Source organism: Magnolia sinica, chromosome 17 (assembly GCF_029962835.1).
Source record: "Magnolia sinica isolate HGM2019 chromosome 17, MsV1, whole genome shotgun sequence".
NCBI classification, from domain to species: domain Eukaryota; kingdom Viridiplantae; phylum Streptophyta; class Magnoliopsida; order Magnoliales; family Magnoliaceae; genus Magnolia; species Magnolia sinica.
Genome location: NC_080589.1, coordinates 67,881,044 through 67,894,694, shown reverse-complemented (window position 1 = coordinate 67,894,694; position 13,651 = coordinate 67,881,044). Strand labels below are relative to the sequence as shown.

At 40.0% G+C, this 13,651-nt stretch overlaps 1 protein-coding gene across 1 annotated transcript; it reads right to left on the bottom strand.

The window, feature by feature from the left end:
• Positions 1-1,782: 1,782 nt before the first annotated feature.
• LOC131231262 (uncharacterized) lies at positions 1,783-12,656 on the bottom strand. The gene is made up of 2 exons (XM_058227401.1): positions 12,266-12,656; positions 1,783-2,372 (listed from the first exon to the last, which is right to left on the bottom strand). Exons 1-2 carry the CDS (start codon positions 12,513-12,515, stop codon positions 2,152-2,154), a joined length of 471 nt encoding a protein of 156 aa, XP_058083384.1. The 5' UTR covers positions 12,516-12,656; the 3' UTR covers positions 1,783-2,151.
• Between the last annotated feature and the right edge of the window lie 995 nt (positions 12,657-13,651).

Here is a 13,651-nt window from a genome sequence, read left to right as displayed (position 1 = left end):
TGCGTTATGTCATTTTCCCCTTGGGGCCCAAAAATCAGCTTGATCTGAATAACAGGACCACAGCAGAGAGAACAAGTAGGGAGGGGACCCACTGCTGATTTGCTTGGGGATATCACTGTTTTGTGTATATGCTAGGCGATTCAGATCCTTCATTTGGCCTGGTCGAAGTGTCAGGCCAGGCGTTTTTGCGACTCAGGTGGGCCCCAGTGAAAATCTCTTTTTTACTCCATTTGGGAATCCATACCGAGACCTGTGTTGGAACGAGGTTATGGTCACTCAATCTACCACTTGAGCTATGGATCGGTGTGTAGGCCCAGTGAAAATTAAGGGTGGGCATCTCTCCTAACTTGTTGGCTGTGCTGTGGCCCACCTGAGCTTTGGATCGAGTTGATTTTGTCAACAAGTGTCCGTGAATCAAAGGCTAGGATTGCTCGAGATGGTGACTTTGCGATGGTGGTTTGACAACTTAAGTGGTGCGTTAGCCACCGTGTGCATCATTTATGAGTGTTTGCGTATCAAGTGTCATGTATTGCCAGAGTATCAATTAATTCCACTAATGTCATGTATGTCTTACTATCCTACAAATATGGCATTCTAATCCTTGATTAAGCCACCCATGCATTTTGGATGTAGACCATCGATTTCCTGGTGCATGTTTCGCCCACTTGATCACCGGAACAATCAAGTTGAAATTTCGATTAAAAAATAAATAAATCAATTTTCGGGTTGGGTTGGCCCTAGCCCAGTGAAATTATTCAGCCTGGCATTGGGACAACACTCAGTGATCCAAAGCATTAATGTGACAGGCCCCAGTGCAGATGGCCCATGCACCAAAAATCTCGCGATGGAATGGGTGGCCTGAAAAATAAACAGTTGAGAAAGAAAATGTGGCAACGTTTGACATTCAAGCAAATGATGGACACAGATTTTATGGCAAGGATCGTCCAATCTGCCGCACTTCTCGTGCATTGGCTATCTAGATTCCCATCATATTAACGGTTAGGATTACCGAATCATGGCCCACTTGTACAAACTCAAAATAACTTACTGCTAAGTCAGCCCGATCCAGGCTTCAGATGGACCTGACATGAACTTTGAATGTGGAATCAGTTAAGGACACAAGGAATGCTGCCAAATTTTCTGCCTGATATCAACGGTTGTGAATTGTGATTATCTGGCCATGGTCATATCGGGGCAATTTCCAGTCCATGACGAGCCCCTTACATACATCGCGACAATATTCAATACTTGATAGGCCCCTGGCATCCATTCATCCACTTCGGCCTCACATGAATATTTGTACTGTTTTGCATTGGACACCTGACCCTGACTTCTGAGCCATGGCTTCTTCATCACCACCATCATCGTCATAATCATAGCATTGGTCTAGCTGCCAATCTGACCAGGTAGCATTGAGCACACTTGTCGACGGATCGGACCCTAGAGCACCTGTACAATCGGGATTAGATCTTCCTGGGTTCGGATCTCGTTTTTTGACCCAGGCTGGGACCCTATCAGGTTTAGATACCCATATGATCTTTGAACCTAGGGTTTGAGCCCAGTTCAGTTCAGTGTTCAGGCCCGAGAAGGTGAGACCCGAATCTTAACGGGTCCACGAAATTGGACTGGAACTGTTAAGATCAGGTTGAGCACAGGTACCCATTGACAGCCCCATCCGTTGGACGGGAAAATAAAACATATGCAACTAGCTGCACATTAACTACCCAAAACTAATGCCATTTTGAACAGGTGCAACGCAAACATCTAAATCCAGACCGTTCATCCAGTCCAATCAACATTTCTTACACCATCATGTGAAAAATCACAACAATGGAATGATCTCCGCCATTCATACAAATAAGAAAGACAAGTTAGAAATGCTCACAAGCTCTGTACACTTCTCATCCTAGCCAAAATAACATGAATACAAAGCTCATACAAATGGCATATCGCCTTTGAGGGGGGTGAAGGGCCTTGTTGAGAGAAGAAAATCGAGTAAACAACATTTCCACAGAGTCGCTCGCCACCGTCCGCTTCATTTCATAAAGTTAGCCTTTCAGTGCCAAATGGCAACATGGTACATTATGGTACACTGAGAAATACACCACAGCGGGCCCCCCCAAATTGTGTTAAGGGTTGATATGAACTCGGTCAGTGTGTCCTTTTCCTTTTGAAAGCCGGATGAGCAGTTACATCATATTGATCGAGCTTGTCTATTGCCTCAATGCAGTCACGCATCCGCTTCAGAATGACAGGCATGGCTGATAGATTTTTGGATAGCTTTAGCTTAAGCAGGCGTAACTTCTCAGCAGCTTCCGGATCTTCCTCTGCTAGCACCACTCCTTTGCTCGACTCTGCGTGTTCTCTTGCTCCTGTAAATTTAGGTAGCTGTCAAACAGAACAACTGAAACAAATTTGCATTGGAAGTAAGAAAATGAACCCATCTAGATCTGATGAATAAGGTTAAAAGTGACAAGTTCACTTTCAAATACTGTTTTACTTGCGAATAAAATTGCCAACGTTCTCAGTAATGATGAGTGGCCCATGGTCCAGTTAATCCAGATGATTGGTATGTTACATCATGGATGAACCATGATGCAAAATTCTCCTTGATAGAACAATCCTAACCATTGATTTGTGGCATCACAAGTGGACAGTTAAGAAGAAAAATACAAGAGCGATATACAAAGAAAAACAGACTCGAGATTAGAGCTGTCAATGGAACAGGCTGAGGTCTACCCAGGCATATGAGAGGCCAAAACAAACAGGCTGTGACCCAGCCACCCTCTTTTGTGGAAGATCTAGGCCGTTCGTTAGGCATCCCCAATCATGCATGATATTGGCAAAAATGCACTTGAAACCTTAAACAGGCCAGGCTGCCAGGCTCCTATACATAGCTTCTTGAGCCCAGCCTGATTAATAAATGGGCATAAATCTTAAGCCCAGATCTGGTCCTCAGGCCTAGCATCTCAGCACAAGCCTGGACTGAAGTGGGCCAACCCTAAAAGCCTGATGGGCAACCTGGCCTTTTGATAGTCCTACTCAAGATTGGTGGCTAGGATCGTCCATTTTGAGACATTTCAGGGCATTCTCCATCCAATGTGGGGCAGAACAGGCCTGGATTCTGAACCACTGGTTGGACTAGGGATCGAGGAATCTATAATTCCTCTTTACTGACAAACGGGTCACAAACTCACGGCAAGGGAAGTTGCTAATTTATGTCTGGTAAAAACAACAAACATCACATCTGAAGACCAACATCAGCAGACAAATGAAAATAAATGAAGAAAAGCAAGCAATTGTCAGAAAGCAGTGTAGTTAAAAGGCGCTAGGCACAACAGCCCCTATAAAAATGTTCCATAAAAATTCATACACAACTCAGAATCCAAATAAAAAGTCTGCCAATGCAAAGGAAGATCCATGCCATGAGTTAGAAAGCTATCTTTGTGATCAGGGTATAGAATTAATCATGCCTACATACCCCTCAGCAAAATGGTATTGCTTGGAGGAAAAATTGCCATCTTCTTGGGGGTAAATAGACCCATCTTAATAGGGATGAGTGTTCCTAAGACCTATTAGGATGAGGCAGTTCCCACCACTGCCTGTATGATCAACCAAATGCCATTTCCTTACAAATAGCATCCCTTTCAATCTTTTGCATCTTAGTCATAAGTTTCGAGCTCTTTTGGCAGCTTGTATTTGGAATTCAAATCACAATTACACAAGAATTGAAGTGATTTGGAATCTTCAATTGTGTTTAGTAGACCCATCTTAATAGGGATGAGCGTTCCTAAGACCTATTAGGATGAGGCAGCTCCCACCACCGCCTGTATGATCAACCAAATGCCATTTCCTTACAAATAGCATCCCTCTCAATCTTTTGCATCTTAGTCATAAGTTTGGAGCTCTTTTGGCAGCTTGTATTTGGAATCCAAATCACAATTGCACAAGAATTGAAGTGATTTGGAATCTTTAATTGTGTTTAGTAGCCTGTAATTGGAATATTGTGAAATCTAAAAATTGTGCTGGGCAGCATTTTACACACACACACACACACACACACACACACACACGGAAACACTCACCTGCGAACCAGTTCGTACGTAATACATACGAACTTTTTTGAGAACTCATCATATCTGATGAGTCTCGCAAATCTGAACAGTCCACATGAAGCAGAACCTCATGAAACCCCTTGGTACGAATTTTTCCTTTGATCCAAAACTTCGGTGGGCCATGAAAAATGCAAACGGTTTCTTCCCTTGATTTGAATTTCTCTTTGCTATGGCCCACCAGAATCTTAGATCAGGGTGAAAATTCACCCCCTAAGGTTTCATGGGATTCCGCATCTTATGGACCGTGTATGATGTGTGTGTGTGTGTGTGTGTATATATATATATATATATATATATATATATATATATATAAAGATTAATTCTGTAACATATTCACAAGAACATGAATTTGATCAAGTAAATCATCTTTAATACCTCAAAATGGCATATACATGTGACATTTTAGATCATCGCTGTAATAAGCCCATTGAAATATATACTTTGGTTAAAAAAGAGGTAATTCCGAGCCTTAGGCGAGCTATATAAGTAGGCTCACTAATTTTATAGTTGAAGCAAAACCTCATATGTTTAAGATGATGTGCGAAAGCAATTGAAGCTATACACTTGGAAGAAACCTAAGTATCAGTCATCAAAGAAGCAATGTGACAACTATAGCAAAGATTTTGAAAATCTCACAATAATATTGAGAAAAATACACTAAGGGTGTGTTTGGCAAGGTGTATTTAAATCACTCAAAAAGGTAATTTCAAAATCTATTTGAAATGGTGTGAATTCAAACCGAATTCATATAAATTCCTCACCAACAGTAAAAAAGAGGTAATTGTTGCAAGTCCCTCTTTTTAAAAAAGAGGCACCACATCCCTCTCTCTCTCTCTCTCTCTCACTCTCTCTCTCTCTCAATTGCAATTGAATTCCATCGTCATCTCCATCTCTCTCTAGTGGGCTCGCCCCAACCGTTGTTGGATTCCACCACTCTCTCTCACAATTGCAATTGAATTCCACTTTTGTCTCCACCTCTCTCTAGCGGGATTCCACCACCATTGCCATCTCTCTCTCCAACCACTGTCAAAAAAAAAAAAAAAAACTTTTTTTCTCCCTACAAAAGCTCCTTCACGGTTCATCATCTTAAGCATATAGGGTTTTGCTTCAACTATAAAATTAATGGGCCCACTTATGTGACCCATCTGAGACTCAGGATTACCTAAGCAGCCAAAGTATATATTTCATTGGGCATGTTACAATACTTATCTAAAATGTCACACATATATACCATTTTAGAGTATTAAAAATGATTTACTCAATCAAATTTAGGTTCCTATTAATATATTACACAATTTCACTTTATCCAAAATCTAGGCCAAACACAATTTTTGGATTCCACAAGATTCCAATGACAGGATGCCAAAGTATAGAATTGAAGATTTTGAATCACTTTGATTCCAATGCAGTTGTGATTTGGATTCCAATGCATTCCAAATACAAGCTGTCAAATGAGCACTAAACAATATTATCATGAGATTTTCAAAATATCGTGAAATTATAAAATATGACACTTTTATTGATAAATTAACTCAAAACAGTAAAAACCTTAAGTATGTTATTATTTAAATACATATTTAAATTTAAATTTATTTATTAATTTACAATAAATATAACGAAGGATAGAATTAGAAATGAATGCATTTGAGAGACCTAGGAGCAGTAAGAATAGATAATAAAATGAGGGAAACCATGATGAGATGGTTTAGTTGTTTGCAACAAAAACAAAAGTGTTGCACCAGTTAAAAGTGATAATGCAAGGGCATTTTCACAATGGGCTCAAGTGGGGTAGCCTGTGTGAAGCAGGGGCACACTCGAGCGAGTGGCTCATGCGAGGCGAGACCCATGTGAAGTGGGGCCCACAAAGGAGGTTTGGCAGAGGCCCTGATCTAGGTTATGAGATAAAGGGATTGTTTCACCACGCTTTTAGAGCAAGTGGTTAGTTTTCTTGCATCAAAAGTGGTATCAGAATGGGAAGTCTCGTGTTCAAGACTCCTCACCGGAGATGATTAATGCAAGGGCATTTTCACATCAAGCTCAAGTGGAGTAGCCTGTGTGAAGCGAGGGCACACTTAAGGTGGGCGGCCCGTGTGAGGGGGGTGGCTCATGTGAGGCGAGACCCATATGAAGTGGGCCCATGTAAGGTGGGACCCACAAAGGGGGTTCGGTCGAGGGCCTGACCTAGGCTATGAGATAAAGGGATCGAATCACCATGGTCTATCATTTCGAGCTTTTAGAGCAAGTGGCTAGTTGTCCTGCGTCAAGTGAATTACCAAGAATGAGAATTGTCAATGTGCAGAGAAGATGGCCACCACCATCATCCTTGAATAAGGTTTCTTCTTTAGGACACCATAACAATGCGTAGTGTATCATAATAATAAAAGTATGAGGTAGGAGAGGTTAATTACTTCCTACATCCTTTTCTCCTCAAAACCTATTCTTATCGCACAATGGTTTTCTACATTTAGTACTTAGGAATCTAAGGCTTGGATACACTCTCGATTCATTGTCATCAAAGCAAGTAATTTGAGGTTAAGTCACAAGAAGCCCCTTAAAAAGGGTTGTCGCGGCTTCTAAAATTCCCCCAATTTTAATAAAAAATCACCAGGGATCTTCTGTCTTGCCAACCCAAAACGTGTCGTACACTTCTATCATGGAATATTTGAGAGGTGAGGGATTTGGTGAAGGATTGGCTAGCAAAGATTGTCTGACATTATAGGGACTACATAAAAATTCTGAATTTCCCTCATGTAGGAACTATTTACCTTTTTCTTGAAGATTACTCGTCACTAGCATTATTACTTTAGGCAATTCTTAACCAAAGAATTCCATGAACATATTTATCTTTTATTGTAGAAATCAAGTAACTCCATTCATCACAGATATGTAGAGAAAACTTTCTCCACCAAGATGGAATCGGCTTTGACGGGGGTTGAGAAGGCCACAATAACTGTCCTAGTCTCGTCCAATCACATACCACCAATCCTGCAACACTCAAACACCTTAAGAAAGTTAAATACTAGGACCTAACCTAAAGACTAATGAAACTTACCAATTTAGAATATTGCCCGCACCCCTAGATAGACTTAAACTATAGTTAAAGAACAAAACACATCATCTCATTGAACATATCTCCTTTGCAACTAATATTGAATAGGCCTCTGCTTCGTGTCTTCTCATTGAGTCTTGTATAACTCCCATATAATTCAACATCATCATCTCACCTCATCAAATATTGTAGTTGCTACAACATTGACTCGAAAATTCCACAAGATTTCATTATCTACAGATTTTTCTTTACTGCAAACCCTTTGCAAGCTTCCATTTTTTGAAGGGGAGAAAAAGAAGAAAGAAGGATTCTCTTCTCCAATGCCTAAAATAAACTCTACCAACCTTGAACTCACCAAAGTCCTTGAATATTCATGACCTATCTTGAGATCATCATACAAGCCCAACCCACCAAAATAAACCTGTGAAACAATCAAAATGCCATCCAAACCATTCTTTACAAAGAAGATGATGAACCGACTTTTATCATCATTCCACCAAGTGTTGCACCTCATGCACTGATTTTGTCGCCTCCCAACAACAAAGATGTTATTGCATAGAGCACGATCCAAAACAGGCTTCACTATCATCTTGCTCCAACCACTTGATCTAATAACTCACTTCAAACCACTCCACTGTGACAATCCCACCATTAGATTGCTAGGCCTAATACCAAATGTAGAGAACTACATGATTGGAAAAGGAAAAAAAAAAAAAAATCTGCATCCATAACACATTTTGGAGCATCGAATTCTATACACCCAATATGATGAGGACATCCGAGCCCCTTTTAGACTTTATCAGAGACGAGAGCTATCCCAATTTCGGTATGGCTAGATGATCATTACATGGGGCCCAGTGGGCCCAATTTAAGTTCCTAGCCCCGTTGATGACCCCACATGCATGATCGTGCATCTTTGAAGACTACACTAGGAAGATGCATGTGGGTTGCTAGGTTATGAGTGTTGGACCGTCGGATTTCATACGTGGACACTTGGATCGTGACCATGGATCATCTTGATTGTGGACCCATTGGACACAATGGAGCCATTGGGATGGCATAGTTTAGTTATTTTGTTTATTTATTTTAGGTATTTTGGTTTATTTTATAATTTAATTGAAATAAGGATGTTTTAGACATTTTATATGCAACAAGGGTATTTTTGTAAAAACACTCCAAAAAGACTATTAAAGGGTTGGGTGTGCGAAGCCCTAGGGGGACATGGAAAATAAAATTTTCTTCTTTGTTGCTTTAAGCAAAGAAAAACCTCATGTGATTGGAGTTTGGTGTGAAGCCATAGTGTGATTCCAATTATCTTCTCTTCAAGGTATCCTTTTTCACTTTCTCTTCTTCGCCCTCTTTATTTTCTTTTGTTTCTTCTCCTCTTTCTTTTTCTTGCTCTGACCACTTGATCTAATAACTCGTTTCAAACCACTCCCCTGTGACAATCCCACCATTAGACTACTAGCCCTTATACCAAATGTAGAGAACTACATGATTGGAAAGGGGAAAAAATCCCACATCCATAACACATTTTTGAGCACCGAATTCCATACACCTAATATGATGAGGGCATCCAAGCCCCTTTTAAAGTTTATCAGAGACATAGGAGAGCTACCCCGGTTTCATTATGGCTAGATGATCATTACATGGGGCCCAATGGGCCGAATTTAAATTCTTGGCCCCGTTGATGACCGCACATGCATGATCATGCATCTTTGAAGACTACACCAGATATATGCATGTGGGTTGCTTAGTTGAAAGTGTTGGACCGTTGGATCGTAATTGTGGATCATCTTGGATAAGATGGAGCCATTGGGATGGCATGGTTTAGGTTTTTTGTTTATTTTATAATTTAGTTGAAATAAGGGTGTTTTAGACATTTTATATGCAACAAGGGTATTTTGGTAAAAACAACCTAAAAAAACTATTAAAAGGTTCGGCATGTGAAGCGCTAGGGGGACATGGAAAATAAAATTTTCTTCTCTATTGCTTTGAGCAAAGAAAAACCTCATGTGATTGGAGTTTGGTGTGAAGCCATGGAATGATTCCAACTATCTTCTCTCCTCTTCTTTTTTCTCTTCAAGGTATTCTTTTCACTTTTCTCTTCTTCCCTTCTCTTTATTTTATTTTGTTTCCTTCCAAATCCTATCCTTAAAACCTTCTAGACCTAAACCCCCACCCCACATGACTGGCTCCATTCCCTCCTCCTTTCCTTATTTTTGGTCCTTGATCCTTCCCCTTTAAACTCCATAACCCTAAACCTAAAACCTAAAACCATAACCCTAGAACATAGAATTCCAAACCCTAATCTCCCATTTCCATAAACCTTAAATCTCTAAACCCTAACAAAGCGCAAGTGAATCCTCAGATTTAGATTGAATCCTATACTAGATGGAAGTTCTATATTCCATTGGGCCGTTTCCGATCGATAATCTTAAGATCCATCTATGGGATTATGATGTGGTCTTGAATTTGAGCATAGTTGACTACTTGAATTCTTTAGATTTGTTATAGATTGGCAATATTTTATATTTTGATTTACTCTAATAATCCGTTTATTAATTCATTCGCGTCATTATAGTTCAGGTTATCTGTCCTGCATCACAATATCTTGTAAGATCCTAGTAATTCATTTTATTGATATAAAACACTAGTCTGTTTGATGTGGTGTTCCAACAGCTCCATATCTCAGCAAGTGAGTCAGTGATTTTGCTCAATATTAAAGTTGTAGACTCAATAAGAAATGAATGCAAAGTCCATTTACAATTGGTTGCAAAGAAGACAGGCAATAAATCAAAGATGATGCGTAGCGACATATTTGGAAACTTCACTTTCAGAGAGGATGTTGGAAATGGTCATTAAAACAAAAATCCAATGAAGTTTTTTTTTAATCTGCTTTTGGAGTTACCGTTTCGAACGCACCTCCATTGGGGGAGGGAGTCATATTCAAATTGATGAATTTCTTTACTTTAGTATACATTTGATTAAAGTTTGATTTTTTAGGAGTGCTCTAAGTAGCCTTTGAGTATTTGGCTTTATTTTTAATAGCAAATATAGATTAAGTGAAATTGGAAACTCTCTTGAAAGAGAAGTGCATGTGTGGTGTGTAGAAAAAGCTTTTTAGAATGCTTTACCTTCATTCTAAAAAGATGGAAGTTGAAAGAAATGTTGCTCTAATTATATTTTTTTGGTCCTCTTCAATCTCTGCTCCAACAATTGGCAGCAAACCATGCCATACCATCTTGATGTGTTTGATGTCAGAGAATATTAGGTCTATGGATTTCAACAATCAATCATGTCTAATGGAACCTGGAAGATTCTATAGCATGTAAATATTGTCCTACAATTTTCAGACATTTTTTAAAAATATTCTTCAATTAAAAAAGGAACATCATTTAGGTATTATCTAGGCTGAATTGCGCAATCTGGATGGGTCATTTCAATCCAGATCACTATTCTTACTGACATAAAATTATGATTTTATAGTCCTATTCTTGATTAATTGTGACAAATTCATATTGAGAATGCAGGGAATTATACTTTGATTTATGCAGCACCAGCCATATAATACTGTGCATGCAAGATCTGTGTGCACATATTCATCATTTCACATAAACTACAACAGTAATCTGTATAATCACCGTGTTTACCTTTCTCCCAACAATTGGAGTCAGATTTTTAAATGGACGATTGGCAGAAGTTCTATGATCAGTTGCCTGCTGGACCTCAACCTTCCTATTTTACCAGGGCTCTTGAACTGGGCATGGTAAAGGTTGGAGCAACCCATGTGATCCTAGCCTTAGCTACCATGGATTGGAGGAAATAGCATACTGTAGACCCATTCCCATACATACAAAAGCAACATGCAATCCAGGTAACTTTGTTTGGAGCAGCAAGAAAAGCATTTCAACCTTTTCCACCTACTGCTCATATATGCAGGGCATGAAATAAGTTATCTATTTTTCAGCCAAAATCCATATTCTAGCAACATCCAAAACACTTCCTAAATCGTACACCGCTCTGTTATCTATCTTCTGGGCCCACTGTTTTCTTTTATTATTATATGGGCCATAACATGCTATGTGAAACAAATGGACACCTATTTCTAGGCATTGGTATATCTATGTGATTGGGCCCACCAGATGGATGACTCTCAGATTTTTGTAGATATGCTGAGGTGTAGGGGAGCTGCGGGGCTGCTCTACGCCGTGTACAACTAAAATATCAAAAATGGCCCACCATGGAATAGCATAAGAATTGGCTTAAATATTCCTCTTGGTGGGCTTAACAAAATGATATATTTGGTGTCAAGATTTTTTATGTGATTGTAACATCTTGAAATGATTCCCTACTCCAAGCTCTGCTTGGCTGTACATATACAACTTCTTAGCTCTAAGTAACTTACAGGCTACCCAAACACAAAAACCAATTTACCTGTAAGTGACTTACAGCTTACATCCAAACAGGATCACTTGTAAGTGACTTCCACCCGTAAGTCACTTAAGTGACTTACAACTTAAAAGAACTTACACGCATCCAAACAGCCCCTTATGGATTCATTTACAATGGATAGTGGAAAAACCCGATTAAAAGGAGAAGATATGCACTATCAAGTGGGCCCTAGCAGCGACATATGTCACGGATCCAAGTTATCCAACAGACATTGGAAAGAACACGAAGAAACAACGTCACTTCTGTATGGCATCTGAGCCACATAAGAGGTGGGCCCGAAAGTGAAGATCGGCTGGTGCGAAACTCAGACCAGTCCACTCATCAAGTGGGCCACACTTATGTTGAAGACGTTCAGCTAGTCTGATTTAAACCATCCACCGTTCTCATACAGGTGTGGCCCTCCTGATGAGTAGACTCGCCTGATTTTTGTGACAGGTGACCTTCGAGGTGAGGCACACCTTTTGATGGCCTGGATGTCCTATGCATTTCTGAAAGCCAGCCATCATTCCTCAGAAGAAGAAACTCTTTTAAAAAATCCAATAAATTTGCAAAAATGCAAGAAACATCACAACAGTGGCACTGCCAAACCCCAGAATCTCACTCAAAACAAAGGAAAACGAAGAAGAAAAGAGGGAATTTTTCAAACCTAGGTCTCGATCTGCTGAAATTCCAGCCTCCGCCGCATCAATCTGCGGAAGAATGGGCCTGCTCGCAGCGAGAGAAGATTCTAGGGTTTTCTTCAGTAGATCCGGAAGCGTTCTTCGGAAATCGAGGATTTTCTGTGCCATTTCCTTCACTTCTCGCTCCAATGCCTGGATTTCTTCTTCTTCTTCTTCGGAGGTCGGATTTCCCTTTTCTAGGGTTTCTATATGCAGCTGCTGCTCCTCGCCCGACATGTTTCGGTCGTACCGGAATATCGGGGATTTCCCCGATATCTGAAATGGTATCGGAGCGGGTTTTAATTTTTTCTCTTTTCGGATTTTCCCTCTCCTCGTTTTCGTAGGACAGGGTGTTGTTTTTTTTGAAGAGGCGGGGAAAGGGGTTGCTCCTACTCTACGCCGTAGGGATAATGCGCTCGCCCTTGTTTTGACCGAGATACAAACTACAACATGTTGTACACGTAAAATCCACTCCGTCCATTAGAAGAGAACCATTATTTTAACCGTCGATACAAAATATGATCGAGATCAAAAATTCATATGGGCCACGAAAATTCGAACAATGTAAAATTTCCCCCGAAACTGCTAAGTTCACACGGTGGGGCCACCTTAGTTTTGTATCAGGGTTATTTTTGTATCTTGTCTTTATACTACACCTGATTAACGGGTTTGATGAAAAATAATCACCATTGAGGGTCCCACAGTCATTCATGCATTTTATCCACTCGGTCCATACATCTTAGCAGATAAGTTTAGATCGTTGGCCCAAAAATGAAGCATATCCAAAGCTCAAATGGACCACACCACTGGAAACAGTGTCAATTGAACATCTACCATTGAAATTTTCACGGGAGACACAGAAATTTTAGATCAATATGATATTTGTGTTTTCACTTAATCTATGTCTTTGTGATATTATGAACAGGTTGGATGATAAATAAATATCACTGTTGTCCATAGAAAGATTTCAACCGTGGAAATCATTATTCCCACGCTTTAGATATACCTCAAATTTGAGCTCAACTGCTAAAACGATCGGAAAAAACGGATGGACAGAGTGGATAAGAAAAATACATTCAGGGTGGGCCCTAATGAGTTTATTCAGTACGTTAAGAGGGCACTGAGTAACTCAGTAGGCAATCCGATTTTGGGCCCACAGCATTTCGCCAGAGATGTCTGTGACAAATCCCCTCCGTCTATCTGTTTTGGAACACCACAGTAGAATATGATTCTAAAATTCAGGACGATCCAAAACTCAGGTGGTTCACACCAACAAAACAATGGGAACAACAACGTCCACTGTTGAAAACTTTTTGTAGCTGACCATGATGTTTATACGCCATCCAAACCGTTCAAAGAATTATTACCACTCA

Excerpts from the sequence above, each read along its gene's own strand:
- LOC131231262 (XM_058227401.1), bottom strand. The coding sequence starts at position 12,515 with ATGTCGGGCGAGGAGCAGCAGCTGCATATAGAAACCCTAGAAAAGGGA. Across the intron at positions 2,373-12,265 it reads TTCAGCAGATCGAGACCTAG|GAGCAAGAGAACACGCAGAG; the intron begins GTTTGAAAAATT and ends CTAAATTTACAG.